This window comes from Tarenaya hassleriana, unplaced genomic scaffold, assembly GCF_000463585.1.
Source record: "Tarenaya hassleriana unplaced genomic scaffold, ASM46358v1 Cleome29, whole genome shotgun sequence".
Lineage (NCBI taxonomy): Eukaryota > Viridiplantae > Streptophyta > Magnoliopsida > Brassicales > Cleomaceae > Tarenaya > Tarenaya hassleriana.
Genome location: NW_010966092.1, coordinates 1,549,375 through 1,571,504, shown reverse-complemented (window position 1 = coordinate 1,571,504; position 22,130 = coordinate 1,549,375). Strand labels below are relative to the sequence as shown.

The following is a 22,130-nucleotide window of genomic DNA, read 5'->3' as shown; positions in this document are numbered from 1 at the left end:
GCCCGCCCCCCCCCCCCACAACAAACTAACAGGACTATTTCCTGAATCATAAGTGAAACCAGGTGTACAACTGTGCTCCAAAAAAAGTCATCAATTTTACCATTACAAGTAAACTTAAGTAAACTCTACTCACGTCTTTTGCCCTTGTAAGTGTTATTCAAACTAAAATGTTTGAGAACAAGCATAATATCCTAAAAAACTATTAGCAGAAAATTTTAGTTGTCATAGAACCTAGTCTCAAGCTAGAAGTTTGAAGGTTTCACACGTAAGCTACTCAACAAATAACAATGCAGAAGAGAAAGATGATCCATAACACAGCTCAGAAAAAAGCACCTTGCGCTTCCGATCATCCAACGGCTGAACTTCGATAGCGAGGTATGTGTCAACATCATCAGCAGTAACAAGATAATTCGGCTGATTTGCTCCTGCAAATTAAGATTCCCAGAAAAAAATGAGTCATTATTCCAATGTTTTAATAAAAAAGGAAAAAATAACAGAGACGAATCTTTGAGAAAAAAGCAACTGGTTGAGAGCAGGAGGGCAAAAGTACCATCAATGTATTTAAAAGATCCATTTTCCAGATGACGTTCCCACTGCCAATTTGAGGGAAGAAGAGAGATTAAAATGCGGTTTGACATAAATATGAAACAAAGACATTTATCCTGAGCATGCACCTCAAAGTTACAACTTGTTGTTCCATTGATGGAGTAACCACAAGCTTGAAGCTCACGACCAGGATATGCCTCTCCGGAAATTTGGAGGCCTTCTATAGCTGGTAATGGATCATCATCTGCAGCTGTCAACAATGGTTCACAAAACTTTTCAGACAAGTGAAAGACAGTGAGGGAAGTGCTAATACACCACAATTCATTACCCTCGGAAAAAGAAGATGAAGGCTCTTCCATGACTGGGGGTAAATAAGGAGAATTTGAGGAGCTAGGGTCATCAAAACCGGCCACATAAGATGAATTTCCCAAACTCCAATTTGCTGAAGCTTCTTTTGCATCTGGTTGTCCTTCAGCATCTCCGTCATCCATCACAGCCTGGCTGAGAGGCTCACGAAACTGAACATGCCTATTATGTATGCTGTCTTCTACTTGCTTTGGTCCATGACGTTCATCTTGATTAAAATCCGGTTGCAAAGGCATCTCAGGGGCTGCTGACCTATTGATACACCAGAAACACATTCAATTATTCTGACTGGTTTCAACATAGCAGATTGAATTGAATGGGAAGTTTTCATCCACCAGTAATATTGCATACAACCAGCTGAAGACTCACAGAATGTAATGGTGCTATCAACTAAGCCTCACCCTAAAGTCATTAAAGACAACGAGGAAACAGGATGATGTCAAAAAGACAAAGGTATGCCAGAAGATAAAAGGCCGTAAAGGTATACATAGCTCATGCAGAATAATGAGACAAGATCTTATTTCGTGTAACAGCAAGAAATTTTAAACAAGAATACAATAAAGCATCCACGTATACAAAAAGTGTATACACACTAAGTAGCAGATTAGTTCTTTTATATGCCCTACCATCTGCATATGTAGATTCATCATTGAATATTAAATATGTGAAACAGATGCTATATTGTTTGAAGCTTGTAAGCGATAAACTCACTTGCTTTCAAGTGGTGAATACCTCCCAGGATGATCAGGATGGTAATTTCTCACATGGGAACCATCTAAATTATCTTGATGCGGGCGTTCCAGATCCCAGCCTGTGGCTGGGTGATCACCGGAATATTGGGGACGAGGCACCAAGTCAAGGGCATCTTTTCTCTGATGGAAACAAAGAAGAAAGGAAGTTAATGTTAAAGCCAGTCAAACATATTGATATAACAAAGAGGAATATGAATATACTGCCAATCCGACACCAACTGGATGGGATGGTGACAAAGGGGAAGCATGTTGGTGGTTCATATCTGACTGCCAAGGTGCTAATTGGTACTCCGTCTCCTTTAGCTTTGTCTGGTGTCAAGACAAAGTATAAAATCGGGTGAGAAAAATACAACATAGATCAGTAGGGAATCAGCAGGTTGCATGTTACAAAATAAAATGCAATTGCAAACGAAGCAGATGCTAAAACTTGAAATGAGTAAACACTATACCCACATATCATACCTCAGTAAGAAGGAGCTTCTCCTGGAGATGCCTAAACAAAACCTGTCAAACGGCCATAGATGTGAAACACTATTCACAAGATTCGGAGGGCAATAGAGGTGCAAAACACTTCACATTCAAGATTAATAAAGCATGAAAATTGTTGATCTATCATTCTAATTAACACTCTTCTGTTACTGGCTCTCCAGATAAATTCTAGGAAGGCGGCAGAGACCAGCAAGTGTTAATACTTCCCTATCTGCTAGCTCGATACAGCCCACCGAGCTTCCTTAATCATCAGTAGGATGTCCACAAAAGGTAACAAAGAGACTTAAACTGATGACCACTTTCTGTGAGGAATGAAAAGAAAATGACAAATAACAAGGACATAGACGAAGGGTATGAAGATGACGCAGAAGAGCAGAACAAATAAATGTTTAGGCTAAATAGTTACTTGTGAAAACTCTATTATACTGTTCCATTTTCAATAAACTCCAAGGGCAGAAAGTTATAACTTTCCATGGAAGTGTAGCACAACATTCCTTTGAAGTCAAGGAAACACACAGCGAACCACTCTGACTAATAGTCTACATTACATATGATGAAATTAACAAGTCAAAGGAAAATGCTGAAGAAGGTTCTGAATTTAAGACCAAATAACAAAAACTAAAAGTTGTATGAAGGTTCTGAGTTTAAGATTCTGACACAAGTTATATGGAAGTCATAACAAAGTTGGCAAAACAATCACTTTGGATTCTGGAACAAACCTTCACATTGCTAACAATAGACTGAGCATCAGACACCTGTGGCTGCAGAGAATACTCAGAGAGAAGGGGAAGCAAGTATGACACAAACGTAGATCTCTCTTGCTGTGCAGCCTGGAAGAAAAAGTGGAAAAATTAATACATCTCATCTCAGTTTAGATTTGAAACGAGATAGATACATACTACTTATAGATGCCGTTTGCACACTATGTAGTGAACTTAACAGTTAGAATGAAACTGAGGAGCCAGAGACAGTTCCAACTAACAATCCATGAAAGTTTCATTCAAAAATTGATAGGAAATGAGAATAATGCATGATTTCAAACCAAATAGGAATACAAAAGAAAGTCAGAATGAGAATCAAGGATAATATGCATGAAAAGACTGTGAACTACTGTTGCAAAACCAAAAACACTAGATAACAATACCTGTAGGGCATATGTGAGACGTATATTTTCCTCAATTATCTCTTGTCTGTAAGAAAGAGCTTTTGATGCAGCCTCAACAAGGTCTTGTTGCTGCTGATCAAATGCCTGGTCATATGACAAGAAACATGAGCTCTCAGAGGCATCCCAGAAGAGAAAATGAATTAGTTAGAGATACATTGGGCAGGTATGAAATGTTTTGAAAGAAGGAAAAGCTAACCAAACGCATATATGAAATGCGCTTTTCCAGAATATATTTTTCATTGCGTATTTGGGCTTCCTGCGAAAAAAATGCCAAAAATGTTAATCAATCGATGGAGCGTAAATCCCATAAAGCACATAAAGTGTAGCCAAACCAAATATCATGCACCTAAAACAAAGAGCACAGATTTCACCTTGACAGAATAATCTGCTAAATATTTCCGTAACTGCATAATCTCTTGTTCCTGTTCCTTGATCTTGCGAATGAGCTCCTGGATAGATACATTGTCAGGACCAAACATTTTTTTTTACTTCCAACAAAAAAGGACAAACTTTAGCTTAACAAGTGTGAAAAAACACCTGATTCCATGCATTGCCTGAACTATTTACTTCAGCCACTGGCATCAATCCATGAGTAGAGATGTTAACATCTGAGTCCCGATCTCCTTCCAGATGCGGTCTAGACAGATAAAAAAAACAAAAATTGTATCTTGAGTTATATTTTGAGGTTAAGCAGATTCGGTAAAACATTACGTCAAATTTCATTGACCAGTAGGATTTAGTAAGACGCTCAATACCTTACAGGAGAAAACAATACTGTAGACGTCGAAGACAATAGAGAGGGTCCTGCACCGCTTAGAGCTCCTCTGACAGAGCCATTAACCATGTTTCTCTCAGTATGGTCTTCAGCATGATCACTCACAGTAGCCTCCTCACCATTAGGATGTATATGTTGGTGGAGAACCAGCATGCCTGATGAAGCAGCATCTGGAGCATTATCTGTGCTCTTCATATGGTCAATTGACTGGTGAACCATGTAAGACCCACCGGTGGTTGTATTCGAGTGATCTTCAAGATTAGATCTTTGGGCCACAGATTCGTCTGATTTCTAGGCAATATAGAGAACAAAAGCAAAATTACCATGTAAAGCACAAATCTAACAAATATGATAACACATAACACCATCATTACGACCATAGGAAAAGACCGACCAAGAATCACTACGATGCATTCATCTATCAATACAGATTATTTCCCGAGGCTATTACAGGGACCAGAAGAATCATAATGTTCTCCTTTCTACCTACTTCTAACCAGAAAAATGCTATAAGCGAAAATCGCTTACATATTTCTCAAGCTCCAATATTTTTCTCTGAAGTTCAGACTTTAAGCGACTGTTCTCTTCGACCTGGACAGTGAGAGCACACAATCAGATAAATCCATAACACTCAGAAGTCAGAAGACAAAAATCCATTCGTTTAATGTGAATCTTGTGCTAAGTGCAAATAATTACCTGAAAAAATTACTCACACTGAGATCAAACCACATCACATGGAGTATTGAATACAAGCAGATATCAAGAAATAGATAAACGGATTCAAAGCCAAGATACTCTATCCAGCAGGAGATTTTACACTCCGTCACCACCCATATTTACAGGACTATCAAGAAATATTATACCCAGCCCAAGTGAAACAATTAAATCTCCGCATGTTTAACCAAGTTGATGCTCACTGAGCAGACCATTATATCCGCAACGGATGACAATTCAGACGTGCAATATAGAAACTTATACAGAACTTCGGAGACAAGTAACTCGATCTTTTGAAGTAAATTTCAGAGAGAGAGGAAGCTAAATATAGACAGACCTGTTGCTTGATGGTGGCTTCGGCGGCCTCGACAGCCTTGATAACCTGAAACAAGCTGTCGTTCTTGACATCATTGTCGGGAGAGCGAGATGAATCACTGAGTCTCACTCTCGAAAATCTCTCGGCCAGTCTCTCTTCATGGCCGTTCTCCATCCTCAGCCCACTCAAAGCTCCACAAATGGTCGCCTTCAAAACTAATCAATCCAAATCGCCAAAAGGGCTCGAATTTTCGTTCTCCAGTCCTTGTTACACTCGAAACCTCATCTGGGCGTTCGAGTAACCAATTGCCCAGATGAAATGGCCCCACGAGAATCCCGAAAATTTCCCCAGGAACCAAACAGCAGCGGGAAATTTCGGAGAAGGAAAAGGAAAGCCGCCGTGGGATTAAGAGGAATGGGCGTGATTGTGTACGAATGATGAAGATGAATCGAAAACCATACAAAGATGGAAAAGAAAAAGGGGAAAAAAACGGATTGAAATGAGAAGAAACTTTCCTTCTTGTTTTGTCGTCGTCGTCTTCAAGCAAAGTCGCTCTCTCTCTCTCTCTCGGTTTTCCCTCTGGACGGGTGAGAGCCCTGACCCCAGAATCGCGTTTTTAATTGGTCTCTATTCTTCCATGATTGTTTCCCCCTTTGCTTTGCTGCTGCTCACTTTTTTGTTCCTCCTTTTGTCGTTTTTTCCCCTTTGTTGACAAAAAAAATGTTTTTCCCCTCAAAAACGGATTTATGTAAGTAGTTGTAGTTTTGTAACTTGTTTTTGGTAGGCTTTTCACATTAGTTTCTAAACTCCAAGATTCTGTCTTAATAATCCTTAAAACTGTACAAAAAGGAGACAACCTTCTCCTTGAAACAGAAGTATAGCCACCATGATTCTTTTCCATAAACTCCCTAAGAAAAATGATTACATATAATCATTAGACATGGTGACTGACGTGTATCACAAACATGGACAAGATAACAAACTGGACATGGAAGAATAACTTGATTTCAGCATTCTCATCAATCTTACTTTTCAATCTTGGTATCAACATTGGCCATATATATATATATACACACACACAGTTTTCCTAAATCAGTAACTGTTCAATTCAAGACCTGAGGTTCTTGACATTGATTACAGTTAGCATCACCCTCTATTTGCTGTAACGTGGGGGTGAAGATGAAAACAAAGAGAAAAAGACAAGACAGTCACAAAGACTGAGAATTCTAGGATGAACTAAACAGCATCTGATCTTGTAGTCTTCTAAGAACATCTGCAAGTAATATTGCAGATTCTTGGCTTTGTTCTGTCATCCACACCATGAAATCTGGAGGGAAGTAATCTGCATCACTCCACTGTTTGAGTTGTGCAAGAGAAAAAGGTCCTCGTGTAATTCCCTGAGGATCTTTGTAGAACCACGTTATTTTAGCGATATCGTAAGTATCGTGATAAGCCTGAGTTCCATTTCCATATCTTGGATCCTGGATCTTGTTGTCATCATCATCGTCATCACTCAATTCGATTACCTCTGGTGCCTTTGACTGAGCTTGAACACCATTATTCAGATGGATATCTCCTACAACTGACAAGAATCCCGGTCAGGGTCATTTCTAGAGAAGCACTTTGTACTTTGTAAGTGTGCCATCTAAAAATGTGCAGAGAAAGAGAAGAGAAAAATGCAGTCTTTCTATCATAAGAATATAAGAATGAAACTATATATAGGCGTTCATATATGATTGTCAAGGAGTAATCATCTGATCAATTGACCCAATAAGATAATCAGCATGAGAAGGATTTCTTAATAGTTTTCGCCAAGTCAAATAAATTAACAATGATGGTAAGAAGTCACATTGTGAAACAAGCACCTATCACATATGAAATCCAGCAGAGATGGAAACTTAAAAGTAGAAAGTTCAAGCTCTAAAGATAAAGGATCACATAAAAAAAATAAAACACTTTATGTAAACCACATAAAGGATGGACTGATAAACTCAAGTTGCAACTGCTAAAATACAGGGAAGGATGAGATGCACCTGGAGAAGCATTGCATGTTGGCGACCTCCCATCTGGTACCATAACAAAAGTTGGGATCTCCGGAATTGCCTTAAGACTTGATATGATAAAACAATCGTTTTGCTGCTCTTTTCCATTGGCAAGCTTGGGAATATCCAAATTTTCCTGCAGGATTGATGAAAGAAAACCTTTTTCTGGCTGCTTTTTGTCATCAAGAATCTTGCTAATCTCTGGGATGGCAGAATCACTTAGTTGTTGTTCTTTGTCACTCTGATGAGGGTCAGGGACTAACTCATGGTTTGGTCTCACAAGGCCATTTTTTATTTCTTCGTCATCATCTGAATGCTCTTTGTGAGCAGGTTCAAGTTCTTCTGCGATTACTTCCGGAACACCACGCAATAGACGGGATTGTTCTTCTTCATTCTTAAGTTGATCCCTTTTCTCGAGGTATTCAAACAATGTAACAAGTCATCAAGTCAAGAAACCAACAGACATATAAAGGTTCTTCCTTTCTAAATCTCATTATCACTTCCCAAATGAGCTTCTTAGAATCATATCATTAATTTGTTATAATCTGCAATCAAAGAATATACTTTCTCTTAACTCCCAAAGGAAATGTCATGATTTTTTTTATTTCCTTCTCAAACCATATCTGCAGTGCTTAGAAAAGGATATTCTCTGCGCCATCCCTTCTCATTGGCATGATCTATAAGCCTCTGTAATGACGCAAGTTCTCTTTCAAGCCACTTGACAAAACCAACCAAAAGGTAAGAGTCAGCAGAAGAATCAAGCAAGACCACATTTCATTTCGACCTCGCTAAAATTTCACCTCATATGCCACCAGAAATACAACCAAGATTTAGTTTATCAAATTAAACATATTGATTTCCAGGTAGTTAAGTTTGAATTCCATAAAAGTATGAGATGGAGAAAAGTTATGTGGTACATGCAATATAAGTTAACAAGGAAGAATAGAATCTAGTTAGAGATCTACATGTTTTGTCACGTCTTCATGCAAACCTCGAACCTTTTCCACCATGTCCACCTATTCACGATTCAAGTAAATTTTGATTAGAGAACTACAAAAAGAAATTCTAAAACACCAGAGTGCACAGAGCCCTAGAGAACGGTGATTAGTCGTAGGGAGAAATTAGAGCACAAATACAAATCTTCAATACAAAGAGCTGCAAAAAATACCAAACAAGCAAACCGAAGTACCATTGCCTCTTTAAAATGTAAAGAAACTTACAACTGTAGGCCTCTTAAGAAAGCCATTCTTTACTCTCTGATGCAAATCTTCGCATTCTTCCTGCAAAAAATTAGCATAACCCTCAGATAAATCACAGAATGCAAGCACGGTTTGTCACCAAATTCAAAGTAAGAGTTAACATCTTTCTCAAAGTACTTGTCTATGCCGAGAGAGAAGATAAGACATAGATGCCTACTGGTCAAACAAGGTAACCATGTAAGTCTAAATCTCAGATAAAGTATAAAATTTAAAGCCCAGAGGACAGTTCTCAAAAGACAAAGCTACAAGACTACCAATGTTTTGAAATCTCAGACAAATTAGATCATCCCTACTTGAAAGGAGAAAGAGTTTGGACACTATTCAGGTCACGTGGAGAAGAAGGAAGGAATTAACGAAGCCATAAAAAATCATTATGTTAACTCCCTTCCTGGTTTTCATGTGAAATAAACAAAACAGTGGAAGCCGAAGAATCAAGAATAGGCGTCAGACTACATGTGAAAGCATATTACCTGAGAGAAATCACCATCAGATAGCATGGGAATAGAAACGTCTTTTAAATGGTTCGTAACCTGAAGAAGAAAATCATCAGTTCCATGACCCTTCTTCACTCCTAGATAACAGAAGAAAGAACAAAATAGAGCTTAATCCTCTGCAGACATTTACAATTCAACAGGGGCATAAAACAACAACTAAGTTTACAGAACAGAAGAGATATACCTGTCACTTGAACAATCTGATAAGGGTTCTTCTGAAGATAATCATTGGGGTCAGACTTGATCCTCACAAAACTTCCCAGCATCTTACTCTCAAAAGTCTCAGAATCCTTCACCAGTTCCTGGACTAAACTCCTCCTCAAATACAGAAGCTTGATATTATCTTTGACAATGGCAGCAAAAGAACTTTTTGGCACAGCCTCTCTCTTCCTAGGAGCTCTCTTCTCAGACCCACAACTTCTCTGCCGCTCATCATCATCTAAATCGTAGAGGAAATCATAGTCAGAATCATTCCCGTTCTCTGCATAATGCCTCTCCAGTAAATCATGGACTCTGTTTTTGCTTATAGTCTTTTTCCCGAAAAGCATAAACAACCTGTCGTCGCAGACGATTCTCTTCTTTTTCTCCGGGCCAACAAGTTTGTTATCCGCGACATACTTGCTGATGATTTTCGCGACATCGTTTTGGGAGATTTCTATGCTCGTGTCTTTGTTCAAGGATCCGAGGAACTCGATGAGTTGTTTCGAGCCCCATCCTACGTATTGGAAGCGCTTCGGCCTATGCTTCCTCTTCCCAGAACTTAAAGGGGTCACCGCCTGTCCATTGCACTCCTCAACCCACTCCATTACTCTCCGAAAAAAATCTAAACTTTTCTCGGTTCTCTCTGAAAACCTCTAATGCAGTTGACCCCGATTAAACCCTAATTCACGGACTACCAATCGGAACCTACGAGACGGAGAGAGAAAACAATGATCCTGACGGAATGCAGGGAGGATGAGAAAACGATAATGAGAGAGAGGCACCTACGAAAGTTCCGACAAGAGGCGGTAAGAATATCCGGGGAAGAAGGTGATACGCCGGAAAATTTCCAACTCAGGCGTCTCTGAAGGAGAGAGCAAAGTCCAGTTCTCCGACTCCGAAGCAGAGAGAGAGAGAGAGAGAGAGAGAGAGAGAGGGGAGAAACGGAGGGAGACACGAATTGTCTTTTGAGATTTCCCCACGCGACACGATAGCTATCGAAGTAACAAAGCAAAGGGGAAATGAACTAATAAGGACGACGAATCATTTACCAAAATTATTAAGGTCAGGCATTTAGGTTTTTATTCAGAGTTCTGTTCTTCGTTTTCTATGTTAGATTCAATTAACTCGGTCTGTTTCGATTTGGATTTGACTTTTACTGGTAGAAATGTGTAATTTTTTTAAGATTATGAATTTCGTAGTTACTTTTATATTACATTCAAATTCGATTTGTTTTATTATAAAAGATCACAAATATTCAAATTTTTATATTAAATTTAGTTTGATTTTGATTATTTGATATTCTCAACGATTAACAATAACAGGACCAAATACCAACCCCTAAAAATTATATGTATGTATAATCTCAACTTAATGTACTTTAATATAAATAACATTAATTAATTCGTTAAATATATATATATATATAAGAAATGTTATAATTCAGTTAATAATAATTTATAATTGAGTGAGACATCATTCTTGGTTCGAGGACAGAAGATATGTGACCACAAACACAAACGGGCTTCAGACAAGATTTTTACCAACTCTTTTTTATATGTAATCAAGATTCAAGAGCGCTTGGGTTTCTTCTTGGCAGGTCCAGCAATATACTCTTCTGCATTCACATTCTCACGGTTCTTCTTCTGCTTCTTCATCTCCTTTGCCTTTTCCTGCAAAACCCATTATGAAAAAAGAGAGTGGATCCATCGCTTTTTTTACGGCCTGTAAAAAGGAGGATAACCCATCTGGGTTCATAACCTTTGTTTTTATTACCTTCAAGGACTTTGTCATCTCGGCCAGATCTTTCTTGCCATCCTCGGACTTGTTTGAATCCTGCTGCTTCACAGCTTCCTGCAACAAGCCATTATCGTATCTCGTGCTAAAGTTTTGATCTTCCTTGGAAGAAAGAGACGTTTGATCATTAGACGGACCTCAGGGGGGATGAAGGCAGCATCTCTCTTTCTCTTGTTCTCTGCGCTCTTCTCCGCCTGCTTGTCCAGCTTCTCCCGCCACTTTTTCTCTGACTTCTTCTTCTCGCTCAGGAAGTATTCTCCCGATTCCAGTTGCAAATCAATCTGGCGAATGAAATACAATATCAATCAAACCACACTTGAAAGGGACAGTTACACATCGACCATACAAGCCAGCTTGTGAAACGAAACTTTTCATAAGCCAGTGCCAAAGTGATGTACAGAACATGGTTATTGGTTGCAGGTATAACCACAAAGGTATACTTGCCTTGCTAGGCTGTTGTGGAGGAGGGAGAGGATTGTATGGTTTCTTCTCTTTTGTCTTGGGCTTCTTTTGTTTAACATTTTTCCTGGAAAGTCACAATTAAAAAGGTATTCATCGTCAGTAAAATTAATCGAGAGGGAGGGAGCTTTCACCCGATGAAAATAAAATATAACTGAAGAAGGTTCATACTTCTTGAATGTCGGAAGAAATCTATCCCAGTTTTCGTTTGCAAGAGCCGGATCCTTCTCCAGTTCCTTTTTCATCATAAGAATCTACAAGGCCAAAGGTGAGAATCTGTTAAACCAAATTGACATAGTCCCATGGAAAAACTCCTGCAGCAGTGAGAAGATATTGATTAGCGTAGAAGTGTTCCAAACACCTTTATATGGTATACGGGATGCATTTTATTCTGTATGCAATCTTCTACGATCCTTCTGACTTGTTTTAGGCCTTTAAATGAGCCCATTGCAGCTACCGTATTTCCCTGTTAGATGCAGGCAAAGAAAACACACACATCAAAACCCAAACAGGAAGATATGAGTTAATGAGAAATTTGGTAAAGAACTACGCAATCACCTGGACTAGAATGTAACAGCCAGATAATATTTCCAGTGCCTGCAGCAAACAAGAGAATCATCAAGCCACACAAGGGAATATGCAGACTACGAGCATGCACAGAGTTTCTCTCAGGAGTTTGAATAAGAAATTGTTTCAATAATGTTGCAGTGTCATTCTAGCACCAAAGAAAGAAATCCAAAGTTTAAATTGCTCCGTCGAGTAAAATTCCAGGATATAATTTGATCAGACACCAAGCATAAGAACAAATCGGTAACAGCAGGATTATTCTTAAACATCTCCACTCATCAAAGGACTTAAAATTGGTCAATTTACAAACCTTCAAAGTAGAAGAATTAGGACCCACAAGCCGCTGCCTTCTTTTAACAAATCTTTCCTGCAGACATAGGACACATTACAAAAGCTTGTTGATAGTAAGTGGGTTCTTGCAATAGGATACTGAAGCAACCTTTCAGAAAATTCTCCAGTCTTTCATATTCTCATTTCTCAATGGAAATTGCATAAACACGGAGGAACGAAAAGTATGCACATCATGTGTGTGGTAATCTAATCTAGGCCTGATAGTTTTCTTAGTCTAATAAAAATGCCGGGATAAGTTATCAAAAGTAAATCTCTTGGGATTGATTTATTTCTTCGACCAGCCATTTGGTGAGAATATACAGAGTCTTCTGCTTGGCAATACCGTCTCCAATTTTCAGACATGAAGGCAATAATCTTAGGGAAAAGAACTACTTGCAGAGGAACGAGAGTATCTTCCTCTGTGATTATTTTTTTTAATCAAACCAATTGCATCACTATATTCATTCACCAGATTGTCTTATTGACAAGATAATGTTGAACCGAGATGACAGCATTTCTAGAAGCAAATCTTTAGAAATATTCGAGATTAGCATATGGAGTGGCAAAACCACCGAGTAATTAAGGTTTGGCTCCGTACCTTATTCCGAACCAAGCTACCGATCTTGATGATATCACATTGCACCTCATCATCCAGAATCTTAATAGCCTATAACCGTAAGAGAACGTATTCAGGAAACAGCATAACCCAAACACCAAACAACAATATCACAAATCCTCCACAAACTTGGTGACAGAGAACACAGCAATATTAGGGTTCCTGAATCCAATACGGCTCAAAACATTCTCTCAGATGCTACGTTCTCGGAAATAATTACTGATTTTGAAGCCGGATTAAACGAATTGGGTATTTGAACTTTCAGCTAAAAGCTCTGAGAGTGACACGAAAATTACCTGAGGAGCAGGAACACTTCTTGACAGAAGCTTAATCAAGTCTCTGGCTTTGACAATGATGTAAGGATCTCGTGTCTTCAACGTCGTCGAAACAGTCATAGACCCTTCATTCTGAAACACCCCAAGCACGAAATCTTATAAAAGAAATCGAAACCAAAAGCTCAAGCACACAAAACTAAAACCTAGCTTTCTGCAGAGAAGAGCGAAGAGACACGCACGCACCAGGTTGAGCTTGCAGGCGATACCAAACTCTTTAAGAGCGGCTTCGACCATTGGCCATGCTTCCTGAAGGTACTTCTCCCGGTACTGAGGAAAGAGAGTGGAGAAGGAACTTGTCTCGAGCATACCGGTCGGGTTCCACGAAGGATCGAACTTCTCAATCTTCCATCGATCGATGTTAGGGTCGTCGTCCCATGGCTTGGGCTTATCGTGTTTCCCCTTCTTCTTCACCTTGATTTCCACGTTGGGCTGATCTTCCGCCATTGTCGTAGCTTCAATCACTTTGACGAAGCAGAGCGAAACTTGTTGAGGTCGGCCACGGCGACTGCCGGAGAAAGGGTTTTCCTTTGTTATGGGAAAATCTAACGTTCTTTTTTAAGAATTTCATATTAAACCCTAAACTTTGTAACGTTTCTAAATGAAACCCAATGTTTCAATATCCATACAAAACCTTCCTTTGCTTTGCACCATATAAATATTATATACTCTATATTAATTTTCATAAGAAATATGTTCAGAACATTGATATTTATTATTACCGTTTAAAATAATTGTTGTTTTAGATTATTTCATAATTTTTTAATAAAAAAGATAAAAAATCATATATTTTCTTTCTTTTGTTATGCTTATGCATCACGTGGGGTTAAATATAAGTTGAAACGAAAGATTTTAGATTGATTTTGAGTATAATAGAAAAGTTTAGGATTCAATATAAATATTTTTTACACTATAATACTTAGGATTTCTAATTTTAGATAGAATTTAATTCAATTTTTTGTTTTAGAAAAGTATATCAATTCGTTTTATATTTAATTTGTTTTTAAATTTTGATTTGATTTTTATTAATATCAACATTCAGTTACAAAAACACCCAGTTATTTTTATATTAGTTCGACTTTTAAATTTTAATAAAAAATTACGTATATTTATTTTTATCACATTGGATTGAATTGAAATACAACGTTACTCTATTTGGCTTTTTTTCTAATCGTTGCCTTGATGATAAGTTGAGTAAAGATATTATATCGAGAATTTAAAATAATTTTCTGGGTTCGGCATTAATCAATTTGGACAACCAAAATGGAAAACTATTTTAGATATTATGATTTGATTACTACAGTATATATATTGGTATTTTCACTTAGTTTGACATTTTTTTTTATAAAATCGATTCACAATTTTCCTGAGGCAAATGTTTGTGATGTTGGTTCAAAATAAAATTCAACTTTCATGAAAATAAAATGTTTAAATATAATTATTATCACTATAATAAAACTTTTATTCAAATGCTTAATACATTAATTAGTTATCTCATTTTAGTTTCTAATTACTCATGGATATTTATTTCAAAGTACTACACATACTAGGATGAACATTTCGATATTCGGTTCGCATTCAGTTTGGTTCTTTTAAATTTATAAAAATATATACCAATCGGTTAATATATTATATTCAAATAGTTCATACACATGCGGTAACACACACATGTTAGATGTTAGGTGAAAAGGAATCTATTCTTTTTCGCGAGGTCCCATCTCATAAAGGTTAGTGTCATTTCTATTATTATTAATTGCTTATAAACGAAGTCTCGTTTATTTCTTTTTTCTTTTTCTTTTTTCTTGTTGGCGGGCTCAACGTATTACATTATTTTATACAAAAACATATAATTTGATTTTGCATGTTTAGACACATTTGAACTTTGTGGATTTCCATATATGACCCTTTCATCAACGATTTGAGACCTCTTTGTTTTTCCTGCTTCTTTCACGTACCAAAACACGTGTCATTAAAACAAAAAATAACGAGTAGATAACCTAACAGATCGTTGGCGAGTGGTCAAGTTTGGGGTAGGAGGTAACTCCACCTTGAGGTTGAGTGTTCGATTCTTGACTGGTGGGGAGGGAGGTAATTTCTGGATTTATATAATCCATATACAACGGCTGCTCCCGTATTCGGAAGTTTACCTAGTCAGCGCGTCCGAAGGGTAACAGTTAGGGGTCCTCCGTTATATAAAAAAAACGAGCAGATAATTAGATTAATTGCGCATTTTACTATAAAAAATGTAGAATATTCACGTAATAATTCTAAATTTTGACTTTAGTTCAACTACGTTGAAATTATCTATTTAATAATCATATTTCAAATAAAAATAGAATATTTTTTTTGGTTAAATGGTACCAAGAACAGAATGAGTATCCCCATTTGCCTTGGTTATATTATTTGAATTTAAAATTCTATTAGTTTCGGCAAAAGAACATGGTTCAGATATTTAACGATAATATTGTTTTAATTTTTTTAAAATAATAAACAGTAAATTGTGAGTTTGATTTTAAAGATTTTTTTATTTTTATGGAGCTTTTTTTTTTCTTCTTCAAAGTTCAAAACGTATTATCGCATGACAACTTTATATAATGAAATTGTGGGTTGGTGGGGGGGGGGGGGTCGACAGTTTGCTATCTATTAAGAAAATTAAAAATTCCATTAGAAGGAAATTACGCATTAAATATTTTATAAATGGGGACAATAATAATTCGATGTGTTTTGATTTTAATTACATATAAAAAACATTATAATGTCTTATTTTTATTATTTGAAAATTGAAACGCACTAGTAATCTTTCAATGTCAACTCCCACAAAGATATCAAGTGGCTCGTATTTTCTAACTCATATATACAAACGCCGTGCCGTACGTCAATCGATTTATCTTATGAATTGTAATATTTATTTTTGGTATTTTGGATATAATAGAGAAATGTTTTACTGTTATTGATAATGGGAAGAATACATCATAATATATAGCAAAATACAATAGAATATTCTAGGCATAATATCTAGGGTAAATCATAACAATATTAATGATGATATTATAAGAATAATATCTTCCTATATGCCCCCTCAAGATGAATCATCTATGATGAATTCAATCTTGTTACATAAAAACTAAAAACTGAAATTGTGATCGTATTAAACGAATCATCTTCCATGTGGTGGTGTAGTCCAGATTTGAGTTGGTGTTGCTTGATAACGTTTGAAGAGCTTGAGAGTTGTATTCTCAGAGGCTGATGTGGCACGGATGTGCGGCGCATATGCGCGAGTTGGGTTGCGCGACAATGAGGTCGGCAGCGCAAAAAAAAATTGCGATGTGTATAGCGGCTAGGCCGGAGAAAAGAAAAAAAAAATGGGCGCAAAAGCGCGACACATAATGCGTGATAGTCTAGTAGCGGGACAAGAGAAGAAAATAAAAATAAGTGACGCAAATACGTGGATCGACAATTGGAGTTTTCCAATCGAAAGAGGCTAATAGCCATGTTTAAAGAGCTTACAATGGCTAGGGGTGACGTCGATAAACGAACGTCGTCAGAGAAAAAAAAAGAATAGCACATCGGCTAGGGTTGACGTCGATAAACGAACATCGTCGTTAAAAAAATAGCACATCGGTTAGGGTTGACGTCGATAAACGAAAATCGTCGTTAAAAAAAAATAGCACATCGGCTAGGGTTGACGGTGATGAACACCGTCGTCGGGAAAAAAAATAGAAGAAAAAAAGAGCAAAATAAATTTAAAACGATACTCAAGACGATGATACTATTGGATTTAGTACATCGTTGTCATCTTCATCGTCGCTTTCGGATTCGACCGACATTGTTGATGAGAAGAATAATAAAAATTAGAGCAAAAACCGAAGCTCTGATACCATAATAGAGAAATGTTTTACTGTTATTGATAATGGGAAGAATACATCATAATATATAGCAAAATACAATAGAATATTCTAGGCATAATATCTAGGATAAATCATAACAATATTAATGATGATATTATAAGAATAATATCTTCCTATAGGATAAACTTAAATTAATCTTATCTTTATATCCATAATCATATTCATCCTATACTTTATAGTAAAATTCCTATAAAAACTACGAGAACCATGACAAGGACAAACCATAACCACCGAATTCCCGGCATAAATTTTATTTATAATAATAATTATTATAATTAAAACAATTACAAGTAGTAATCACGAAGTAATCAACGACCATGCATGATTAGCCAACCTACTGCTATTCCACTATACATAATTTACATATATATATATATATATATATATTTGTAACATTATAAAGAATAATTAATATAATATATATAAATATAATTCAAAAGCTGGATGATTTAGGAAACTTCTTCCGTAAATAAAGCCGACGGTGAGACAAATGAAACTAATTTTAAGAAATATAATAATAAATAGGAAAAAAAAAGGAGACCAAAAAGGTAATGTAATGGAAATAACCCCGAAAAAGGAGGGGCCTTAGGTTTCTGCTGTCGATCCCAATCGAATCCAAATCCGCTCATCTCCGCCATTGTCGCTCTCTTTCTCATTCGATTCCGGCGAGGTTTTGATCCAGCGGCGTCAGTCTTGCTACCGTTCTTGCCGAGAGTTTGAGGTAAGGGCCGATTGCTGAACAGGCTCTTGTTCTCTCCTCCTCTTGCTTTTTCCTCGATTCTATTTCCGGTTCCGATAGAATTCTCTTTGTTTCGCTTGTTTTCGTTCCATCTTCTTAGAATCTCGCATGACCGGTTGATGTTCCGACGATTTCTCGATTGAAATTGCGTAATTTGATCTATTGCAGGATATTTAATCGGGAAATTTTGGCGGCCTATTTCTGGGAATTTTTTGATTGTGTCGGCGGATCTGACCCTGTGGTTGCGGGGTTTTGTCGTTGGGTTAGGATTATTGTGTTTTCTGTAATCGGGCCCCAAAATTGTGTTCATAGATCAGCTCGAGTGAGTGGGCGTGGTCAAGGGCGTTTGATTCTCGTTGGATTCTTTGAGCTCATCAAGAAACAGGGTTTTTGGTTTTGTATGTCTTTGGATCCTGTTATTCTGTTTTATCAGTTGGCATCAGGGATAGACAGACTAGCTGGATCGCTATGCAGAAGAGTGGGAGTGTGAATCGGAATTCTTCTTTAAGAGTAACGATCCCTCAGGCGCAGCAGTCGCTGAGGCGCTTGGGTTTGTGTTCGCAAATAGCCACCAGCGGACCACAGCAGTCATCACCCGTTGTATTCCCTGAGAAGCGTAGCAAGAAGGTTAAAGCTTCTTCAAAACGCTCTGAGATCACGAGTGATCCTCAAGCAAAACCAAAAGTTGATGAGCATCGAATTGATATTGGTGGAGGGGATGAGAAATCAGATTTGTTAGGTTGTCTTGTTTACTCCGGGAAGCTTGTCTTGGATAAGAGAAAATCCGTGAGCGGGAAAAATGCGGCAGACATTCAGCAACAGTCTGCCACAGACATTTCGAACAAACAAGCTGTGGATGCCAAGCTTACAACCCGGGCTCTTGTTTGGGGTTCTCACATGCTACAACTTGATGATGTTGTATCGGTAATTTTTTTCTCCAAATAGTAACCGACCATGAAAATCATTTTATTGTGAAGAGTAGTTGACAAACTAGCGATTTTCTCTGATGTTGACAGGTAACATACAATATTGGTCTCAGGCATTTCACCCTGCATGCTTATCCTATTGGAAAGGGTTCATGTGGCCTCTCTTGTTTCATGAAGCCGAAGAGAAGTCGTAAGGATTTCCGCTTTGTGGCACCCACAATAGAAGAAGCAGTTCAATGGGTAGCAAGTTTTGCAGATCAACAGTGTTTTATTAACTGTTTGCCACATCCACTAGTCTCCTCAAAGAAACAAGCTTCATCTGAGCTATTTCCTGTCCCCATTGATACTCCTCCCGAACTGATCTTTAGATGTAAGAGCCCACCCAAAATGCTTGTCATATTAAACCCTCGGTCAGGGCATGGACGATCTTCCAAAGTTTTCCACGACATAGTGGAACCAATTTTCAAGGTACTTTTGCTGTTATTTCATTATTTTGATTTGATGTAGGATTGCATCATTGTGAGGTCTAATTCAATCCAAGTAATAGCACAAAACTGTTAAAGTGATGGAACTTATCTAGTTTGTCACAGTGAAGTTATCGATACCCTTGAGAACACTTCCTTCCTTCCAATCCCATTTTGCGATAGTAATTTTTTTCTACTCTTGTTTTTTACAATTGTGCACGTTGTTGCAAATTTACACAGCTTGCTGGATTTAAGTTGGAGGTGGTGAAAACAACTAAAGCAGGTCATGCAAGAGAGCTGGCTTCCACTGTTGACATCAGTGCATGCCCAGACGGTACCGCTACTCGGTGCATCACTTAATGACATACTCACATATCTAGCTCATATTTCTTTTTTTTTTAATCTTCATCATTTCTGTTATGCCTTATCAAATTTTGTTTATTCTTCCAGGAATAATCTGTGTTGGAGGTGATGGGATCATTAATGAGGTCTGATAGTTATCCTTTGTTATGCATTGAGATCTTCTTTTAGGCTAGGTTCATGGAAGGATGTCGTGTGTACCATATTATATTTATGTTGTTTTTAGAGGTTCTATATACACCGCTTTATCGGTTATCATTGAATCAACTTTCATATTAGAATAAAAGAAATTGTATTGGCTCAGTTTGGTGGGCTCTTTATGCTTCACTTTGGAAGAATGCCAATGCATGCAAACAACCTGTGCTCATAACTGTGAACTCCACAACATCTTATTGGAGTATATTTGTTCTAATCTTTGCTTTAAAAGTCATGAGAGCTCCGTGTCCTGTTTCCCGTTTATGTAGAACTGATTTGGTAGGATAGGGTGCGAACAGTATCTAATGTTAACCTCTTTAATATTATATATATATATATATGGAATTAGCTCTTAGTGCTTTTATGGTTCCCAATGCCACAGGTTCTTAATGGTCTACTCTCTCGAAGCAACCAGAAAGAAGGAATTTCTATCCCGATTGGAATAATACCTGCTGGGTCTGACAACTCGTTAGTTTGGACTGTTCTCGGTGTTAGAGATCCTATTTCTGCCGCCATTTCAATTGTGAAGGTATTCCAGGCTAATTGCGTGTAGTGCCTATGTGCGTTATTTTCTTTGTTGTTCTGTGTAACTGTTTATTCATTTTTTGCGCTACTGTTTAATTGTTGACATTTCTCTATTAGGTTTGGATTTTGATTCAAGTTATTGTAAGATGTAGAGCCAGTGATGTGCGGACTTAGAGGAACAGGTTACTTTTTGTGAAAATATGTTAGACGTTCTATTGGAATAATGAACATAACATGTTAATCAATTTAGCTTCTTGTTCATCGAGTAAGATATGTATCAACCTGTTGTCTTGTGTACATAAAAGTATTTTTCATGAGTGTTGATTGATTATAATCAGCAGGTCACCAAATGTTCTGTATCTTCAAGAGCATTGGTTTTAATTTTCTGATGTGTTCAACGGGAGCTCTACATGCCGTCCGAAACTTCACCTGAAAGTCAATTTGTTTGATTTAAAAAGATAAACTTGTGAGTTGCATTGTTTACCTTGTACTCAGTTTATGTTTGCTCAGCATGAAGGAATTTGTTGGTTTAGGGTGGTCTAACTGCTACTGATGTCTTCGCTGTGGAGTGGATTCAAACGGGTGTTATTCACTTTGGAATGACAGTCTCCTACTATGGTTTTGTTAGCGATGGTAAGTGAGAATGCTTGGGTGCTTTGTCCAGAAAGAAAGGCCTTGCAGCCTTGCATACAATTTCTCATTTGTCTGGGTTTGGTTATGCTTTTCTGGCTTTTGGCTCTTTCCTTTTTTCCTTCACTGTTTGTTTCCTTCTTGGCATTTTGAGGGCAAATTTGACGAATATTCCTTGGAGGTTGGTGCGTTAATGTGATTTATTGTTTCTACTTGCAGTATTACTACATTTACTATCTCTAAGTGAATTCTATGTTGACTCCAGACGTGGATTTTTGTTGCATTATCTTCTCATGATGAATTTGACAGCTGAAACAAGCCTGGTAATTGATATATATTATGGATGAAATTAAGAGTTTGGAACCGGTTATAAGGTTGGAAATTTCTGTCTGGAATATGATCTTTTGACATGTTTTTCATCCATTAAGGCAGGCTATGGCTTTAGGGCATTTATGCATGGTTGTGTCGTAACATTTATTGGTATACAGCTTGTGTGCTTCTTGGTGTTTCCGTCCCCCCTTAATCAACGTCTACAATTGTGTTTTTATCTGTCTGTTGCAGTTTTGGAACTCTCTGAAAAATACCAAAAGCGGTTTGGCCCGTTGCGTTACTTTGTTGCTGGATTTCTCAAGTTCTTGTGTTTGCCAAAGTATAGCTACGAAGTGGAATATCTTCCAGCACAGAAAGAGGATGAAGGGAAAAATGGACCTGAAAAGGAAGTTCAACACATGCAAGATCTTTACATGGATATAATGAGGAGATCGAGCAAAGAAGGAATGCCTAGAGCATCCAGTTTATCGAGTATTGACTCGATAATGACTCCTAGTAGAATGTCCGGAGGGGAATTAGACACTGGCAGCAGCACCCATGCCAGCACAGAGCCATCTGAATACGTCCGTGGGATAGATCCAAAAGCCAAGAGGCTGTCATCCGGCAGAAGCAATGTTACATCTACCGAGCCAGAGGTTATACACCCTCAATTACCCTTGTCTACAACCCCTAATTGGCCAAGAACAAGGTCAAAGTCAAGAACAGACAAAGCATGGACCGGGTTAACAACCGTTCAAGATCCTTCCACTCGATGTTCTTGGGGGAATGCAGGTGCAAATGATAGAGAGGATATATCTTCTACAGTATCCGATCCAGGACCAATCTGGGATGCTGAA

General features: G+C 37.7%; 4 protein-coding genes across 10 annotated transcripts in view; 1 reads left to right on the top strand and 3 right to left on the bottom strand.

The window, feature by feature from the left end:
* The window catches only part of LOC104818394, an 8,555-nt gene extending 2,782 nt beyond the window's left edge, over positions 1-5,773 (bottom strand). The window contains exons 1-15 of one of the 4 annotated variants that reach the window (XM_010547967.2): positions 5,145-5,773; positions 4,622-4,684; positions 4,074-4,384; positions 3,856-3,955; positions 3,690-3,767; positions 3,515-3,574; positions 3,298-3,402; positions 2,873-2,983; positions 2,127-2,168; positions 1,866-1,973; positions 1,624-1,784; positions 875-1,164; positions 675-790; positions 551-593; positions 334-425 (exon numbers count right to left, since the gene is read on the bottom strand). In XM_010547967.2, the coding sequence (XP_010546269.1) occupies positions 334-425; positions 551-593; positions 675-790; positions 875-1,164; positions 1,624-1,784; positions 1,866-1,973; positions 2,127-2,168; positions 2,873-2,983; positions 3,298-3,402; positions 3,515-3,574; positions 3,690-3,767; positions 3,856-3,955; positions 4,074-4,384; positions 4,622-4,684; positions 5,145-5,297 (1,833 nt within the window). In that variant the 5' untranslated portion in view covers positions 5,298-5,773. Of the gene's footprint in view, positions 1-333; positions 426-550; positions 594-674; positions 797-874; positions 1,165-1,623; positions 1,785-1,865; positions 1,974-2,126; positions 2,169-2,872; positions 2,984-3,297; positions 3,403-3,514; positions 3,575-3,689; positions 3,768-3,855; positions 3,956-4,073; positions 4,385-4,621; positions 4,685-5,144 lie in introns of all 4 variants that reach the window. The other 3 variants (XM_010547969.2, XM_010547966.2, XM_010547968.2) reach the window with 3 other exon arrangements.
* Positions 5,774-6,106: 333 nt separating this feature from the next.
* On the bottom strand, positions 6,107-10,123 carry LOC104818393 (uncharacterized protein At5g08430). 4 transcript variants are annotated; one of them, XM_010547962.2, is made up of 8 exons: positions 9,906-10,122; positions 9,103-9,824; positions 8,895-8,995; positions 8,386-8,445; positions 8,131-8,181; positions 7,812-7,882; positions 7,157-7,596; positions 6,107-6,705 (listed from the first exon to the last, which is right to left on the bottom strand). In XM_010547962.2, the coding sequence occupies exons 2-8, from the start codon at positions 9,722-9,724 to the stop codon at positions 6,350-6,352; spliced, it is 1,701 nt and encodes a 566-aa protein (XP_010546264.1). In that variant the 5' UTR covers positions 9,725-9,824; positions 9,906-10,122; the 3' UTR covers positions 6,107-6,349. The 4 variants fall into 4 exon arrangements, with proteins under 4 accessions (XP_010546264.1, XP_010546266.1, XP_010546265.1 ...); XM_010547964.1 differs by lacking the exon at positions 9,906-10,122 and having other exon boundaries at positions 9,103-9,357; positions 9,474-9,560; XM_010547963.2 differs by having other exon boundaries at positions 6,107-6,699; positions 9,103-10,123.
* A 420-nt stretch (positions 10,124-10,543) lies between these two features.
* Positions 10,544-13,740, bottom strand: LOC104818391 (KRR1 small subunit processome component homolog). The gene is made up of 11 exons (XM_010547960.2): positions 13,404-13,740; positions 13,182-13,292; positions 12,868-12,936; positions 12,250-12,306; positions 11,931-11,969; positions 11,734-11,838; positions 11,544-11,626; positions 11,358-11,439; positions 11,051-11,194; positions 10,893-10,970; positions 10,544-10,789 (listed from the first exon to the last, which is right to left on the bottom strand). The coding sequence occupies exons 1-11, from the start codon at positions 13,662-13,664 to the stop codon at positions 10,688-10,690; spliced, it is 1,131 nt and encodes a 376-aa protein (XP_010546262.1). The 5' UTR covers positions 13,665-13,740; the 3' UTR covers positions 10,544-10,687.
* Positions 13,741-17,672: 3,932 nt separating this feature from the next.
* LOC104818390 (sphingoid long-chain bases kinase 1-like) overlaps positions 17,673-22,130 on the top strand; it is a 5,470-nt gene continuing 1,012 nt past the window's right edge. Inside the window, exons 1-8 of the mRNA XM_019203084.1 lie at positions 17,673-17,846; positions 18,033-18,788; positions 18,881-19,258; positions 19,495-19,588; positions 19,705-19,742; positions 20,192-20,338; positions 20,868-20,967; positions 21,526-22,126. Of these exons, the coding sequence (XP_019058629.1) occupies positions 18,333-18,788; positions 18,881-19,258; positions 19,495-19,588; positions 19,705-19,742; positions 20,192-20,338; positions 20,868-20,967; positions 21,526-22,126 (1,814 nt within the window). The 5' untranslated portion in view covers positions 17,673-17,846; positions 18,033-18,332. The remainder of the gene's footprint in view (positions 17,847-18,032; positions 18,789-18,880; positions 19,259-19,494; positions 19,589-19,704; positions 19,743-20,191; positions 20,339-20,867; positions 20,968-21,525; positions 22,127-22,130) is intronic.

Excerpts from the sequence above, each read along its gene's own strand:
- LOC104818391 (XM_010547960.2), bottom strand. The coding sequence starts at position 13,664 with ATGGCGGAAGATCAGCCCAACGTGGAAATCAAGGTGAAGAAGAAGGGG. Across the intron at positions 13,293-13,403 it reads TCGCCTGCAAGCTCAACCTG|AATGAAGGGTCTATGACTGT; the intron begins GTGCGTGCGTGT and ends GGGGTGTTTCAG. Across the intron at positions 11,195-11,357 it reads CTCCACAACAGCCTAGCAAG|ATTGATTTGCAACTGGAATC; the intron begins GCAAGTATACCT and ends TTCATTCGCCAG.
- LOC104818393 (XM_010547961.2), bottom strand. The coding sequence starts at position 9,724 with ATGGAGTGGGTTGAGGAGTGCAATGGACAGGCGGTGACCCCTTTAAGT. Across the intron at positions 8,182-8,385 it reads TTCTTAAGAGGCCTACAGTT|GTGGACATGGTGGAAAAGGT; the intron begins GTAAGTTTCTTT and ends AATCGTGAATAG. Across the intron at positions 7,883-8,130 it reads ATGAAGACGTGACAAAACAT|TGGCTTGAAAGAGAACTTGC; the intron begins GTAGATCTCTAA and ends GGTTTTGTCAAG.